We start from the raw sequence: 12832 nt of genomic DNA, 5'->3' as shown, positions 1-12832 counted from the left end.
GAGGCTCCTGGGAGGTGAGGGCGACCTGTTCCCCACCTCGGAGGTCCTCCAGCTACTCCTCAGGGGGCCCTGCCTGGAGCTGCGGGTGTTTCTGTGCTGATCCCCTGTGGCCGTTCCCTTTGCCATTTCACCAGGCAATGGGCTATCTTCCCGGGGCAGCTGTGGTGTCCCAGGTAACCCTTTGCTGTCCAGACGCCCCTCTTGCCTCTCTTCCCTCCTGGCCGGGGCAGCTCGTGGGGACTCTCGCGATGGCGCATGGCAGCGTCTCAGAATGTTCTCTGTGGTGGCCTTTTTCCCCTATATAGAAATTTCAAATCATCGTTACATTAAGAAAAAAAAGAGAGAGTGAGAGAAGCAGATGCGGTTAAGGGCGGGGAAGGCGGGGAGAGAGCCGGTCGGTCTACTCTCCATGACAGAAAACAGATGGAACACAGTGCCTCGCACCTTGCGTCTCAGGACTCAAGCTAGGATCGCCGAGGGGCTGTCCCACTGGGGCCCCGAGTCCCCTGCGGGAGTTCTGGACGCAGGTGGCGAAGCCCTGCACGCCCCTGCCGGCCACCACAGTCCAAACCTGCAGGGAGGTTGGGTGGCAGGGCCGGGGTGGGCAGTGAGGCCTCCAGCCATCTCGCCAGGAGCTAACGCGAGGCGTAAGTCACGCGTCAGCAGACCAGGTGACTCTCAGAGCTGTCGGCGTGGTGTAATTAAAAGCAACTGATAGGGCAAGAGATGCCAGCTTGCCTGAATGACAGCTCGCCACCAGCCGTGGCGCTCCCCCCGCAGGGCCTCGGACACGGGGGTGCTGTCCCCGCTGAGTGCGCGCAGAGCCACAGTGACATCGTCCAGCGGCACCTGTCCCAGCACTCAGGACAACTGGGCTGTGGTGATGAGCCTCTGGGCCGGGCCTCCTGCGGGGAGACAGCAAGAACCAAACAGCCCGTGAAACCCCACCGGGAGCATCCCTCTTTCTTTTCGTCAATTTGCCTCATAGCGACAAGACAGTGAACACCGTCCAGTCCACCAACTGCGTCTGGAGGGGCTGCCGCGTGGGAAGAATTTCCCTAGACGTAGCGGTCCTGTCCGCAGTGGGGCCTCCGGGTGATGCCGACGGGCGCCGGGGCAAGCCCCAGAGACAGCCTTTGCATCTGAGCACCCTCAGCTAGCCTCTACCCCTCCTCCCCCCGAGGAGAGGGCCGCCCTGTTACTGTTTGCCTTCTGAATAGCTAACACGAATTAGGCACTTACTGTGTACCAGGCCCTGGTGTGATCTTATGGTTTGGCCCTTTAATCCTACAGCAACCCTCTCACTCAGGTCCTCTTACTACTGTCCTCCTTTTGCAAATGGAGAGACCGAGGGCCAGAGGAGTGAAGGAATTCGCCCCAGATCGCACCAGCTAGTGGGGATGGGAGCGGGTCTGACTGCAGGCCGCCCGGGCTTGTGCTGAAGGAAGGGTCACTTGAGATGAGAGATGGAGGGGACTCTGGAGAAGGCGCTCTGCCCACAGGCAGGGATGAGCGAGAAGAGGAGACCCCCTCTGGGGTCTGGCTTTGTGCCGGGTGGTCGCAGCCCCGATCCAGGTGCGGGGCCTCGAGCAAGGCACTGAAGCCCTCTGTCCCCCTCTTCTTTTTTTTTTTTTTTTTTTTTTGCGGCACGCGGGCCTCTAGCTGTAGTGGCCTCTCTCCCGTTGCGGAGCACAGGCTCCGGACGCGCAGGCTCAGCGGCCATGGCTCGCGGGCCCAGCCGCTCCGCGGCATGTGGGATCTTTCCGGACCGGGGCACGAACCCGTGTCCCCTCCATTGTCAGGCGGACTCTCATCCACTGTGCCACCAAGGAAGCCCTGTCCCCCTCTTTAACTGGCCGTTGGCGTTGTGGGTACGCGGGTTGTGCCTGGCACACGGTAGGGCCTGGGTGGACACCCGAGGTTGGGATTATGGGATTACAGGTGTCACCTTGGGGTGAACATGCGCCTGTCTTCTCCATGCCCAAAGATTCAGGCCTATTCACATTTCTCGATTATGACTTTTCAAGGGGGAGAAGCCCTTTGAGGGGACCAGGGCCCACTCTAGCCTCTCAATGCGACCTCTCCACGGAAACGAAGGCTCCACCTGATGCTGAGAAGGGCTGGGGCTGCAGGAGCCCACAGTGAAACCCCCTTTTCCTACTCACTTCAGTGACACTGCGGAACATATATAAAAAAGCCTGGTGAAGTCCAGCAGTTTCCTCTTGAAGGTCAAGTTTTACTTTTTCTCGTCTCTGAACTCTACCCACTTGCATCTCCGAGTGAGCTTGTCAGAGGTCTGCCCTGATCGGTGACGTGGTTTGCCTCCTGTAGTTTTGTTTTTCTGTCTTGGACACGGCAGGGAACCTCCGGATTCATCTGAATTCTCTGCTCTGGCCTCAACTTCGGCCTCACGAGTTGCTCGTCTCTCACCTCCTGAATCACCAAAGGAAAACAAAATAGACGGCGATTGGAAATTCCCGTCTGTTTTCAATTGACCTTTTTTTGTAAATGTTCGTTACATCCCCGTAAGGGTGTCTGTGTGTCTAAGGCAGGCGTGACGATGGGGTCATGGAAATTACGGTCCTCCTGAAACATACATAACATTGCGGGCCCTCTACTGGGGTTGCCAGTACGCTACCGGCACTGATATCTAATCACCTGATCTTCGTTGCAGACATTCCCCAGACCAGGTCCATCTAAAGAGGAAAGCCTTTCAAATTTGTACTGGCTCCTGACCACTACTTGTCAGGGCCCAGGGCTTACCTCCAGTGAATGCCTCACTTAGGAAAGATTGGACACCTGACAGACCACATATTTCTCTCTCCCTGGGTCTGGTCAATGCATTCTAAAGTTCAAGCCATTACGGAAAACAGGCTTGGAAAAATGCATATCTTCCCCCCAATATTTCAGAATAACAAGTTGGCCCGTCAGCAAATGTCCCGTTGTCCAAGCAGCAAGGACACCTCCATGAGGCACCCCAACCCAACCATCAGCGTGTATAAAAGATCCCCCATTCTTCCTACGTGCACCCATGTCCCCATCTTCCCTCCACACTCCACTTGCTGTCAAGGGACCCAGTCACCAGTCAGAACTGATTGACGCCAGTGTTTCCTAGTCGACCATCTATTGATCCAAGTTACCACACAAGCCCCGCTTTGCCGTCGACAGTACCTCCAGGGTGGCACCGCCGGGCCCCCTCTTCCCCCCGGGGCTCCCCATCCCTCCTCCATCCTCAGAGCAGACGTGGCTCTATTGGTCCAGACGTCACGTGCGAGCTGCGGGGAGACCGTCGTAAACCCGGCTCTGTTCCCCGGCAATTTCAGGCATCGCCGGGCCCAGACCCTCCTTTTCTTCCTTAAAGGTCAAAGAATCTAATTAGAACCATCACTAACTGTATATTCTCGTTGTTGGTAAGCCTGAAATAATAAAAATCAGACCGAATGAGACTAATCAAGGGAGATGGAAAATCAATGTCATATTTGTTCCAAGTAATTTCCTTTCAGAAGAGAAAAGGCTCTTAGGAGCGGTTTGCGAATTTAAAAGATGTTTAAAGTTGCATCTAGACATCGGAACATCAAAGTCAAACCCAAACGGAATTTCACTGGATGATCTCGCTCCTCATTCCCGGAAAAGTCAGTGCTGCTTGGTATAAAGGCTAAAACGGGTGACGGTCTTTCTCGTGTCTGCTTTAAGTAGTCCTGGCTTTGCCAAAAAACAAAACAAAGCAAAAACATTGAAAAACGCATCCCTTAAGACAGGAGCAAAGAGTAAGTAATATATGGGATTTTTTGCTCTTCCTTCAATATTTTTTGGAGTAATTAATTAATTTCAACTAAAATGTACACTTAAGAAAAAACCCTAAATAATAGAAGGCCACAGAGACACACATGCATAGGCATGGTAAAGGAGATCAAGACACACCTTCAAATAACTTATCCTTTTGCCTGAAATACCCCAAAGATATTGGTTGACATCTCCAGATAAGCGCCCCTGTTCTCCACTTGGTTTTGCATGTGCCCGTGGCAATGGGAGTCATTTATACCAAGAAGACTAGTTGACCAATTTGATACAGAAGGACTCGTTAACTGGCTTCCTCATGATTCCACCACTTTCCCCCAAGAGTCAGCAGGGAGCCCCTTCGGTGGGGAAGATACCCTCAGAATCACACCCTGATCTCACATAAACAAGCACCCAGCATCCAGGGAGGTGGACCTCCAAAGCACTCGTTGTTCTTTTGATAATTAGAAATCCCCAAACAAACTCAGGCTCAAGTTAAGCTCTAGGCCGTTGTTCTACAAAGTCTGGTCCACCACGGGCGGATCCAGCCATGCCTTTGGCACCCATGGAAGCTTCTAAGGAAAGAGCATCCTCTGTGAGGACCGTTCAGCCCACAGGAGGCGTCTCCTGTGCCTGCAGTAGCTCAAATCCAATTCAAAGAAAAGTTACCTGGAAAAAAAGCTGTTCTGAGCTTTGGCCGATGATCTGTTATTTCTGCCTCGCTTCCTTCTTCTGGCACTTCTTCCTCGCTGTCAGTCTCAGGGAAGCCATAGTTGTCAACCTGGAACGAGTGCCCTTCCGCCCCTTTGCCCACAGACCTCAGGACAGGCCTGGCCCCGTCGGAGACACGCTGGGCGCCTCGACCTGGTGGCCACGTTATTTTATGTGTGGGGTTTCCTCCCTTCCAGCACCTTCTACAACGGAAGGGAACTCTGTCAAAACAGGTCTACCTGGTTCCCTAACTGGATTTAAATGATGTATTAGTATTGACATTTCACATTAGAGGCCTGTGGATTTCCGTCTCCCCTCACTATCAATCTACCTCGTTAGCATGGAATCTCCAAATCCCCGACTTCCTTCGCTGCAGAAGCTCCCCATCCCTGGTCCTGTATCATCTACGGATCAGCCCCATGCTGCCCTGGCGGATGGAGAGGACCCTGCTCCTCCACTCTCCCCAAAGGCACATACACGGCTTCTTGCGTCCTTTTGGGGCAGCAGGCATGAGCCCACTGCCTGCCTCCTTACCACATCCTTGCTGCCTAAAACGACAGGCATTTCCTAGAGAATGGGCCTATTTTAGGGAACCCTGGAACTGAGGAGGGTTCCAATGGGCCCCCAATTCTCAGTCTCCTGAAGGGCCTTGCTCTAGGTCCCAACTTACTGGAAGGATGCTTCATCCAAGGCTGCCACTATTTTTTCTCCTCTTCATTTTCTTTCGTACTGAGATCATCTAAACAAAGACAGAACCCAAATTCATCAGCCATTCCCACCCTGGACCACGTTGTGATTATTCTAAAAATGAATCAGGGCTGAATCATCTACTGAAGAAATCAGCTCATTGAATATCTACTAACTGCCCCCCCACCCCCAACCTTACAAAATGATTCATCTGGACAAATCATTTAGTGCAAATAAGATTTGAAAAGGAAATGTATAAGAATATGTGTTTTCAAGTCTGCCCGGCACGTAAGCTGACGAGATTCCCAGGGAGGTCTGTGCTGGGTGGTACTTGGGGAGAACAGTTCTAATGGTTTCAGGAACTCGAAAGTACTAAAATGGAATCTCTTTTCTTAAAAGCACCATAATTCAGTCTTGTCACTAATTCAGACAGCGTCTCCCCCAATTAGGAAGGTTAAACCACAGATCACACTCTTCATATAAATTGCTAGATAAAACGGAATCGTCTTAGTGGTTGGTAGCCAAGGGGTGACATTATTCTCTTCAACTTGTTCAACCGAAAGAAAGAGCAAATCCTGTCCAATTGAAAAGGAAGAACTTTTTGAAAGGTATTTTATCTAATTCGTGACCAATAAAAAATGAAACGCCTTTCATCTTTAGCCACCTGGCCCTTTGGGAAAGTCATGTTTTCTGAAAAAAAATCTCAAAACTGAAAGGAAGAAAATGCTGTTTAAGTAATCCACGGATTTCCAGAGATCCAGCGCCCAATCAGATAGAACAGTTTCTGGGCGAGGTGTGTTTCTATTTTGCAAAAGGGGAGGGGTCCTTTCTGGGACTTCAGTTGGGGTTCAGAATTTCGTCTCAAAGCACTGTTCTAAATCTAAACTCTTCAGGTGCATCAGACAAAAAGACACCTCTATACCCTAGTTCTGAAGGGAGAGACCCATTTTCTTGCTGGCTTCAGGGAGAAGGTGCTGGTGGCAGAGGGCTCAGTTTACTGTCCCTGTTTCAAGCCCCGGGGCAGGTCACATGCCGCAGCTCACCTGGGGCGCAGGGCCCAGCGGCCCCTTCCTCTCAACGAAGGCTGCTCGCGCTAACCGCCAGGTGGGCAGGACTCCTGCAGGTTCGCTTCAGAGCAGCAATTTTCTTTTGCTTCGCTTTGATTTTCTCCATCCTGGCAATTGAAGACAAACAGAGAAAGCCCTTCTCTTCTCCCGCGGTCAGAACACCTTTGCCATTCTGTTGGTTTCCGTGCTTGCCTTTTCCCCTAAACCCGAGGCAGAGGAAGAGATGCCTCGATATCCCCTCCTACCTTTCCCTTAGTTAAGAGCCCCCGCCCAACAACCAGTGTCTCGGGCGCCCACGTGGATGGGATCCTCTTCCAGGTGTGCATGGGGTCCATGGTGGGAGGAGCACAAGGGCTGACTTCTCTCTGCTTCAGAAGGCGGAGTGGCTTCACAAGGGGGTTCGCTAACCGCAGAGGACGGCCGGGCAGCTGAGGGGCTGGAGTTGGGGGTCTCGCTGGTCTCAGATAGTTTGAGAATGTAGACTTAAGCAGGCAACAAAACAGAGCTCCACCAACTTTATCATGCACACATCGTGATTTCCCCAATGTTAATTAATTTTTAAAGTTGATTACAGTCCATTCACTTTTACAACTTCGTCTCATCCTAAGCAATAATATCCTTAAAGTCACTCACTGGATGGTCTAGATATGCCCCCCTCCAAAGTGCATTAAGATAAATGATGTAACCTTTAAGCGAAAAATTCATACATGCGTGACCACTGAAAACCTTCCTGGGTACCACTTGGGGTGCATGGGTTGTAGCACATTGGAAGATGCAACATGGTCTGGGCTGAGTAGGGTAGCGGGTGTCCCCTCTTAGCCAGGGACAGCCTGAACCAAGGCTCAGACCAAAGAAGGCAAATGGCCTTTTGGGGGAACAGTGACTTTAGCCAAAGCAGAAAGTCTGAGCCACCAAGAGCTTAAAGAAAGCATCACCTCCTCGTCTAAGAATTACATCAGGGGATGGACCTTTCCAGGGGAAGCTCATGTTCCCATCACACTCAAGAGCCCGGCCTTTGTTTTCAGGGTTGGAAGAATCAGCCTGCAATTTCTGCAGCCTCCACCCCCTGATTGACCCACACTCACAGCTTGTTACTGCCCCATACTCTGAGCAATGGCGCATTGCCAGTCTGAGGCTTTTACTCTTGGTGAAATTCAAAAATAAGAAAAAGAAAGAAAAAGGGGAAGTCTATAACAAAGAAAGAAATAAGTGATAAGACGGCAGCTCCTTTGCAAGGGCCATGCTTCCAGGGTGAAGAAAGAAAAGCCAACATAACTGCTTCGTGATGACCCATCGGGATTTTTTCTCGTCTTATTTTTTTCTCATCTTCGTCACGGCGTTCCAATGTCTCCCTCAAGGACAGCGCCCAGAGCTCAGCACCCCTGTGTGGGCAAAAAAATACATTTAAGAAATCATCTTATGTGCATTTTAAGTATCTTACATATGTGTCTTATATGTAGCTTATAGGGAACATCTAGGGAAAGTCTTTGTACATTCTGTTGGCAAATCTGGTTTTGCACTAAAAGTCAAGATGACATGCGTCAATCATACATCAATTCGTATAATAAGATAGCTCGAGCCGGCTGCTCAAGATGAATTCTTTTCTCCTTTCTCCCCGAAGAGCGTAAGCCCCCAGAACATCAAGACCAAGTTTAGCTCAACAGATTGAGGACAGAACACCCAACAAACCGTGGAAACTTTGTATAGGACTGGATGCTTGCAACTTGCCGGAAGACTGGCCGTGCTTGGGCGGGTCTCAGGGTGAGAGGCAGTGGAGTTTGAGGGGACCGTGTGCTCAGCGGCGCATCTGCGTTCTAGAATGCTAGCCTGCACTCCGGAAACGGAGGGTGTGACCACTTGGGGCTGAGCCTGTCTCTTCCCTTTGGCACAAATGTCACTCCCATCAATGAAGGCGAGTAGCCCCCAGGGCTGATGGATGATCTGTTTATGTCAGGTGAGGAGCTGTCGCTAGAAGGGGCCAAAGGGCAAGCTGGTCAAGCAGCTACGTAAACAGGGACAGAAGCCTGAGACTCGGATGAGCAGGGCTCCCTAGAGAGGTTCCCAAAGCCCCGGACCTCTGCAGGGCTGGGAGGGCTCTGCACAGAAGTCGGCCAACCTCCCCTTCGACTCTGAGCTGAGCCTGGTCCCTCACGGCCATGGGGTTACTGTCGGCAGAGAGAGAAGCTGGTCCTTTGCCCTTGCCCTTCCTCTGTGTTTACAAGTCAGTACCTCCTAGGATCTCACGGCCCTACACAATTTGAGGCCCCAAGGAAATGACCAGGACCGGATCCCAGACTTGGGAAGAAGCAGCGTTATGTTGGAGGGGCGGCACCTGTCCTGCTCTGGTCCTGGCCAGATGGACAACCCCAGGCAGGTGACCCACTCTGAGTGTCATCTCTTCCTCTGCCGAGGGGAGGGGTGGGATGAGATGGCCTGAGGTCTCTGAGAGTTCCAAAGGGTTGTGATCTTTCAACTAAATGTTCCTTCGTGTCTAATCGAGCCCCTGACATCTGGTGCCTTTCTCCTGGGTTTCCTGGTACCTGGACGCTAAGGCTTTGGCAGCGTCCAGATCAGCTACCACATAAAGGTGGTAATAACTCAGGAATATCCGTCGCTGTATTAGCAGGAAGGTTAAACACATGGCATCCCAGGACCCCCGCTTCCTTTTCTGGGGATCACAGGCTTCATCCTCGGGGACGGCTGCATGGAAGACAGGAGAAACCGGGAGTCTTGTGGCCAGTGCCTGGGGTGTGGCCACCGCTCCGGATGGGGAGAGCTGGGGCTCCTCACCAGGAGGTGAGGTAACCCCCCATCTGCACCAGCACCGCCCTGGAGCTGCAGCATCCCCTTCCCGGTTCCTTGTGGGGTGACTCAGGCAGAGCCCGGGGTAAACAGGGAGCTGATGCCTGGGGGTGGGGGGAGAGGTGATCCAAGGGGCTTGAGAACCTTCCACCTCAGTCTCACTGGGATGTTCAGAAACCTTGTCTCCGTGGCCACAGCATTAAGCCCCGGAGCGCCAGACTTGTTTGTGAAAGATGAGATATGTGAGCTCACATGTTTTCTTGACAAACCGAGAGAGAGAGAGAGGGAGAGTCGAGCCGAAGATGTCACTCAGAGGCAAGAGTTAAAATAAACACGTTTCTCCTTTTCCTCGGTTCATGAGAGGAAGCCGCTGACAGCTCCAGTCAGGCAGAACCCGGGGCTCTTCCCTCTCTAAACAGGCCGAAGCCCGGGAGTCAGCGGCGTGGCTGGAGTTTTGCCAACTGCGGTGAAGGGCTCTTGGTACAGAGTGGGAAACTCCCCGAAGCCCAGAGGCCGTCGGCTGGAGGGTGCCGTGCCCTTGCCTTGGCATCGGGTCGCAAGGCAGAGTCTCACTCTCTCTCTTCTTTTCATTTGGTCCCTGGATTTTCTCCGAGAGGATGGTGGTCTCTTAATTTCTACCGGGGCTTCCCTCCATGTCACGTGAGACAGTGGTCTGGCAACACGGTCAAATGCAGCCCGTGAACTTGGACTGGATTCTGAGTCCAAATAATAATAATGATAGAAATAGCTGTCGTGACCCATTTAGGAGCAACTGGGGGCATTAGCACGTGGACTGAGTATTAGGCGACTGGGGAGCCGGAGTTGGTTTTCTCAGGATGAGCTGATAAGAATGTGGTTAGAGGGAGACGCAAGAGGGAAGAGATATGGGAACATATGTATATGTATAACTGATTCACTTTGTTATAAAGCAGAAACTAACACACCATTGTAAAGCAATTATACTCCAATAAAGATGTTAAAAAAAAAAAAGAACGTGGTTATGTAGGAGAACGTCTTGGTGTTTGCACCTTTCCTCCTGGTGATTTCACAAAAATATGTCCGCACACCCAAGTACAGGAAGAGTAAAAGGTGGCAAAATAATCTGTAAATCTAGGGGGGAGTGGGGGTGACCATTGTATGATTCTTTCCACTCTTCTGTGCCTCTGATCTTATTTTCCTAACGACACAGGCGGGCTCTGCACTGGCTGTGCTGAACTGGGGGACTTACCTAACTGGTACCCTGGGACCGTGCAGTCCAGACTGAAACTGTGGACCAGCCAGCCGTGGGAGATGAGTAAAGTCTCCAGGTACACACATGCGCCGACCTGCAAGAGAGGAAGAGTGTGGAAGATTCGCCGTGCCCGTGTCTGCACCGTCCCCGGCGTGGCCTTGCTGTTCAGTGGCATCTTTCATTTGTCTCCGTAGTTGTAACCTCGAGTGTGCTGGTGCCCCAGAAGAGCAGAATTGGCTGCTCAGCCTAAGAGGCCTAACCGTCCTCCTCCCCAAGAACGTAAGGAGGGGTTTACCCAGAGCCCATGGAAGAAGCTTCCATGTCGAGAGGAACCGAGCGTCAGCCGCTGAGTGGCCGTGAGCAAAGGTGTGGGCCCTGGAAGGTTATTGCCCTTCCCTCCCCTCGTTCCTAATGTTCTCATCAGCAAAGTCACCACGCCATCTCCGAAGACTCCTTCCTGCTCTCACGATCTGTGAGTTTTATAAAGGAAGACCTATTAGCCATTAGAAGATGAAGTCCTAAGATGTATGATACGAAAGGACACGGTGGTATCCCCGCCCGTGGAGATGCAATAAGATAAACTGGGGATACGATTGTCACCACTACAGTAAAAGCTAGTTTATTGGACAGGCAATCACTCAGAAGTTTTTGGGCCAATGAGGACCAATATTCTGAATGATGACCTGAGGCTTGGAGACCTCCAAAGAATGACTCCAGGGCTTCCCTGGTGGCGCAATGGTTGAGAGTCCGCCTGCCGATGCAGGGGACGCGGGTTCGTGCCCCGGTCCGGGAAGATCCCACATGCCGCGGAGCGGCTGGGCCCGTGAGCCATGGCCGCTGAGCCTGGCGTCCGGAGCCTGTGCTCCGCAACGGGAGAGGCCACAACAGTGAGAGGCCCATGTACCGCAAAAAAAAAAAAAAAAAAAAAAGAATGACTGCATTATGCTGAGTGGAGTCTTAATGTGTAGCTGGGTTGCAAGTTGTGCCCAAGGGATGGCCAATCAGGCAAAGAACCAGCACTGGGGTCTGGAGATGGGGGGTGGGGGGCGTCCCAAATGTCTCCTAGACTAGCAGGTGGTACCGGGCTGGCCTCTTCTGGTGCTTCTCTGTCTGCATCTCTCATGTGGAAATCTTAAGTCCTACCAACACAAGACGGGGGTAGGGAGGGAGGCACCAAATAATCTCTCGAGACCCCTTCCAGTTTCAGACCCATGACTTTCCTAGCCTTCAAACTGCTGCATTAATCTACTCGGTTCCGTGTTATTCTACTTTGCCCTTTGAAATGTGCACGCTACCACGGTCTAGCACCGTGAACACACCCCAGGATCGCTGGGGTATCATCTCCAGGTGATTAGCTAGATCATGAAGCGTGTTTTCTATTGCACATCCTTCCTTTCCCTCTTGATTTCCTCGGGTTCAGAGCTCTTCAACAACAAAAGCTACTCCGCGAAGCACAGCCTGCGTCGTGCGTGACACACGGGGGATCGTTTTACATGTTTCCACCTTTGGTAAACAGATCTTTGAAAAAGGCCTTTTAAGATGACTGTTGATTTTGGCAGTCCCTTTTTTAGGGTATTAAGACAGTCAGGCTAGGAAAACAAAGAGCCACCTTGAAAGAAGGACTAGATCGTACCGACAGGAACGTCTTCACAGCAATCAGCAGAGCCGAGTAGGCGACCAGGCAGTCCCGTGGCCGGACAGTGATCTTCACAGGCTGTAGGAGGAGGTGGCTCCCCTGCAGCATGAAGTATCCAAAGGCCACCAGGTACCCGGCACCCAAGATGTGGATCCGTGCCGTTCCCGCCATAAACACCAGGCAAAGCACAAACCAGAAATGATACCGAAAAACAGTGACTTTGACCCTGTCCGGTTAGGAGCTGGAAGATTGAAGAGGCGAGGGAAAAAGAAAGAGGATATCATTAGACAGACACAAAGGTACCTCCCACAGGTCATCTTCAGATAGCAGGACATGCAGAAAACAGAGGAGGGGAGAGAAATGCAGCGAGCAGGAGACCCTCGAGACCCATGACCGTGCTCGTGAGACGGGAAGCTCCATGAGGCCAGGGTCTTTCACAGCGTCAGGCTTATCAAGGGGCAACTTACATTCAATAAAATCCCCCTTTTTAAGGGTGTCATTCTTTGAGGTTTGACAAATGCATACAGTCCTGGAACCACCACCCCAATCAAGGTACAGAATATTCCCATCATCTTCGAAGGGATGCCCTCGAAGGGCATTCCTATGCCCTTTGTAGCAATCCGCTACCCCACCTCCAGGCAACCAGTGATCTGTTTTCCGTCCCTATAGCATTGTCTTTCCCAAAATACCATGCAAACGGCCCGGGGCAGCGTGTCACCTTTTGTGGGGGGCATGATGCATTGAGAGTCCTCCTGTGTGGTCACGTGTGTCAGTCATTCCTTTTTATTGCTGAGTGATGTCTCAAGCTATGGCTGCACCATGACATAGCCACTCACCAGTTAATGGACATTTGGGTTGTTTCCAGTTTTCAGGGATTATAGGCAAAGCTTCCATAAACTTTCATGGGCAGGATTTTGTGTG

General features: G+C 51.8%; 1 protein-coding gene across 1 annotated transcript in view; it reads right to left on the bottom strand.

Annotated features, from left to right (window-relative positions):
- LOC125961406 (piezo-type mechanosensitive ion channel component 2-like) overlaps positions 1–12082 on the bottom strand; it is a 44292-nt gene extending 32210 nt beyond the window's left edge. Inside the window, exons 1-5 of the mRNA XM_049699177.1 lie at positions 11909–12082; positions 10273–10369; positions 8821–8942; positions 739–849; positions 445–571 (exon numbers count right to left, since the gene is read on the bottom strand). Of these exons, the coding sequence (XP_049555134.1) occupies positions 445–571; positions 739–849; positions 8821–8942; positions 10273–10369; positions 11909–12082 (631 nt within the window). The remainder of the gene's footprint in view (positions 1–444; positions 572–738; positions 850–8820; positions 8943–10272; positions 10370–11908) is intronic.
- Positions 12083–12832: the final 750 nt, after the last annotated feature.

Source organism: Orcinus orca, chromosome 16 (assembly GCF_937001465.1).
Source record: "Orcinus orca chromosome 16, mOrcOrc1.1, whole genome shotgun sequence".
In the NCBI taxonomy this organism is placed as follows: domain Eukaryota; kingdom Metazoa; phylum Chordata; class Mammalia; order Artiodactyla; family Delphinidae; genus Orcinus; species Orcinus orca.
Note: the sequence above shows the minus strand (reverse complement) of the source record. Positions and strands in the feature narration are given on the sequence as shown.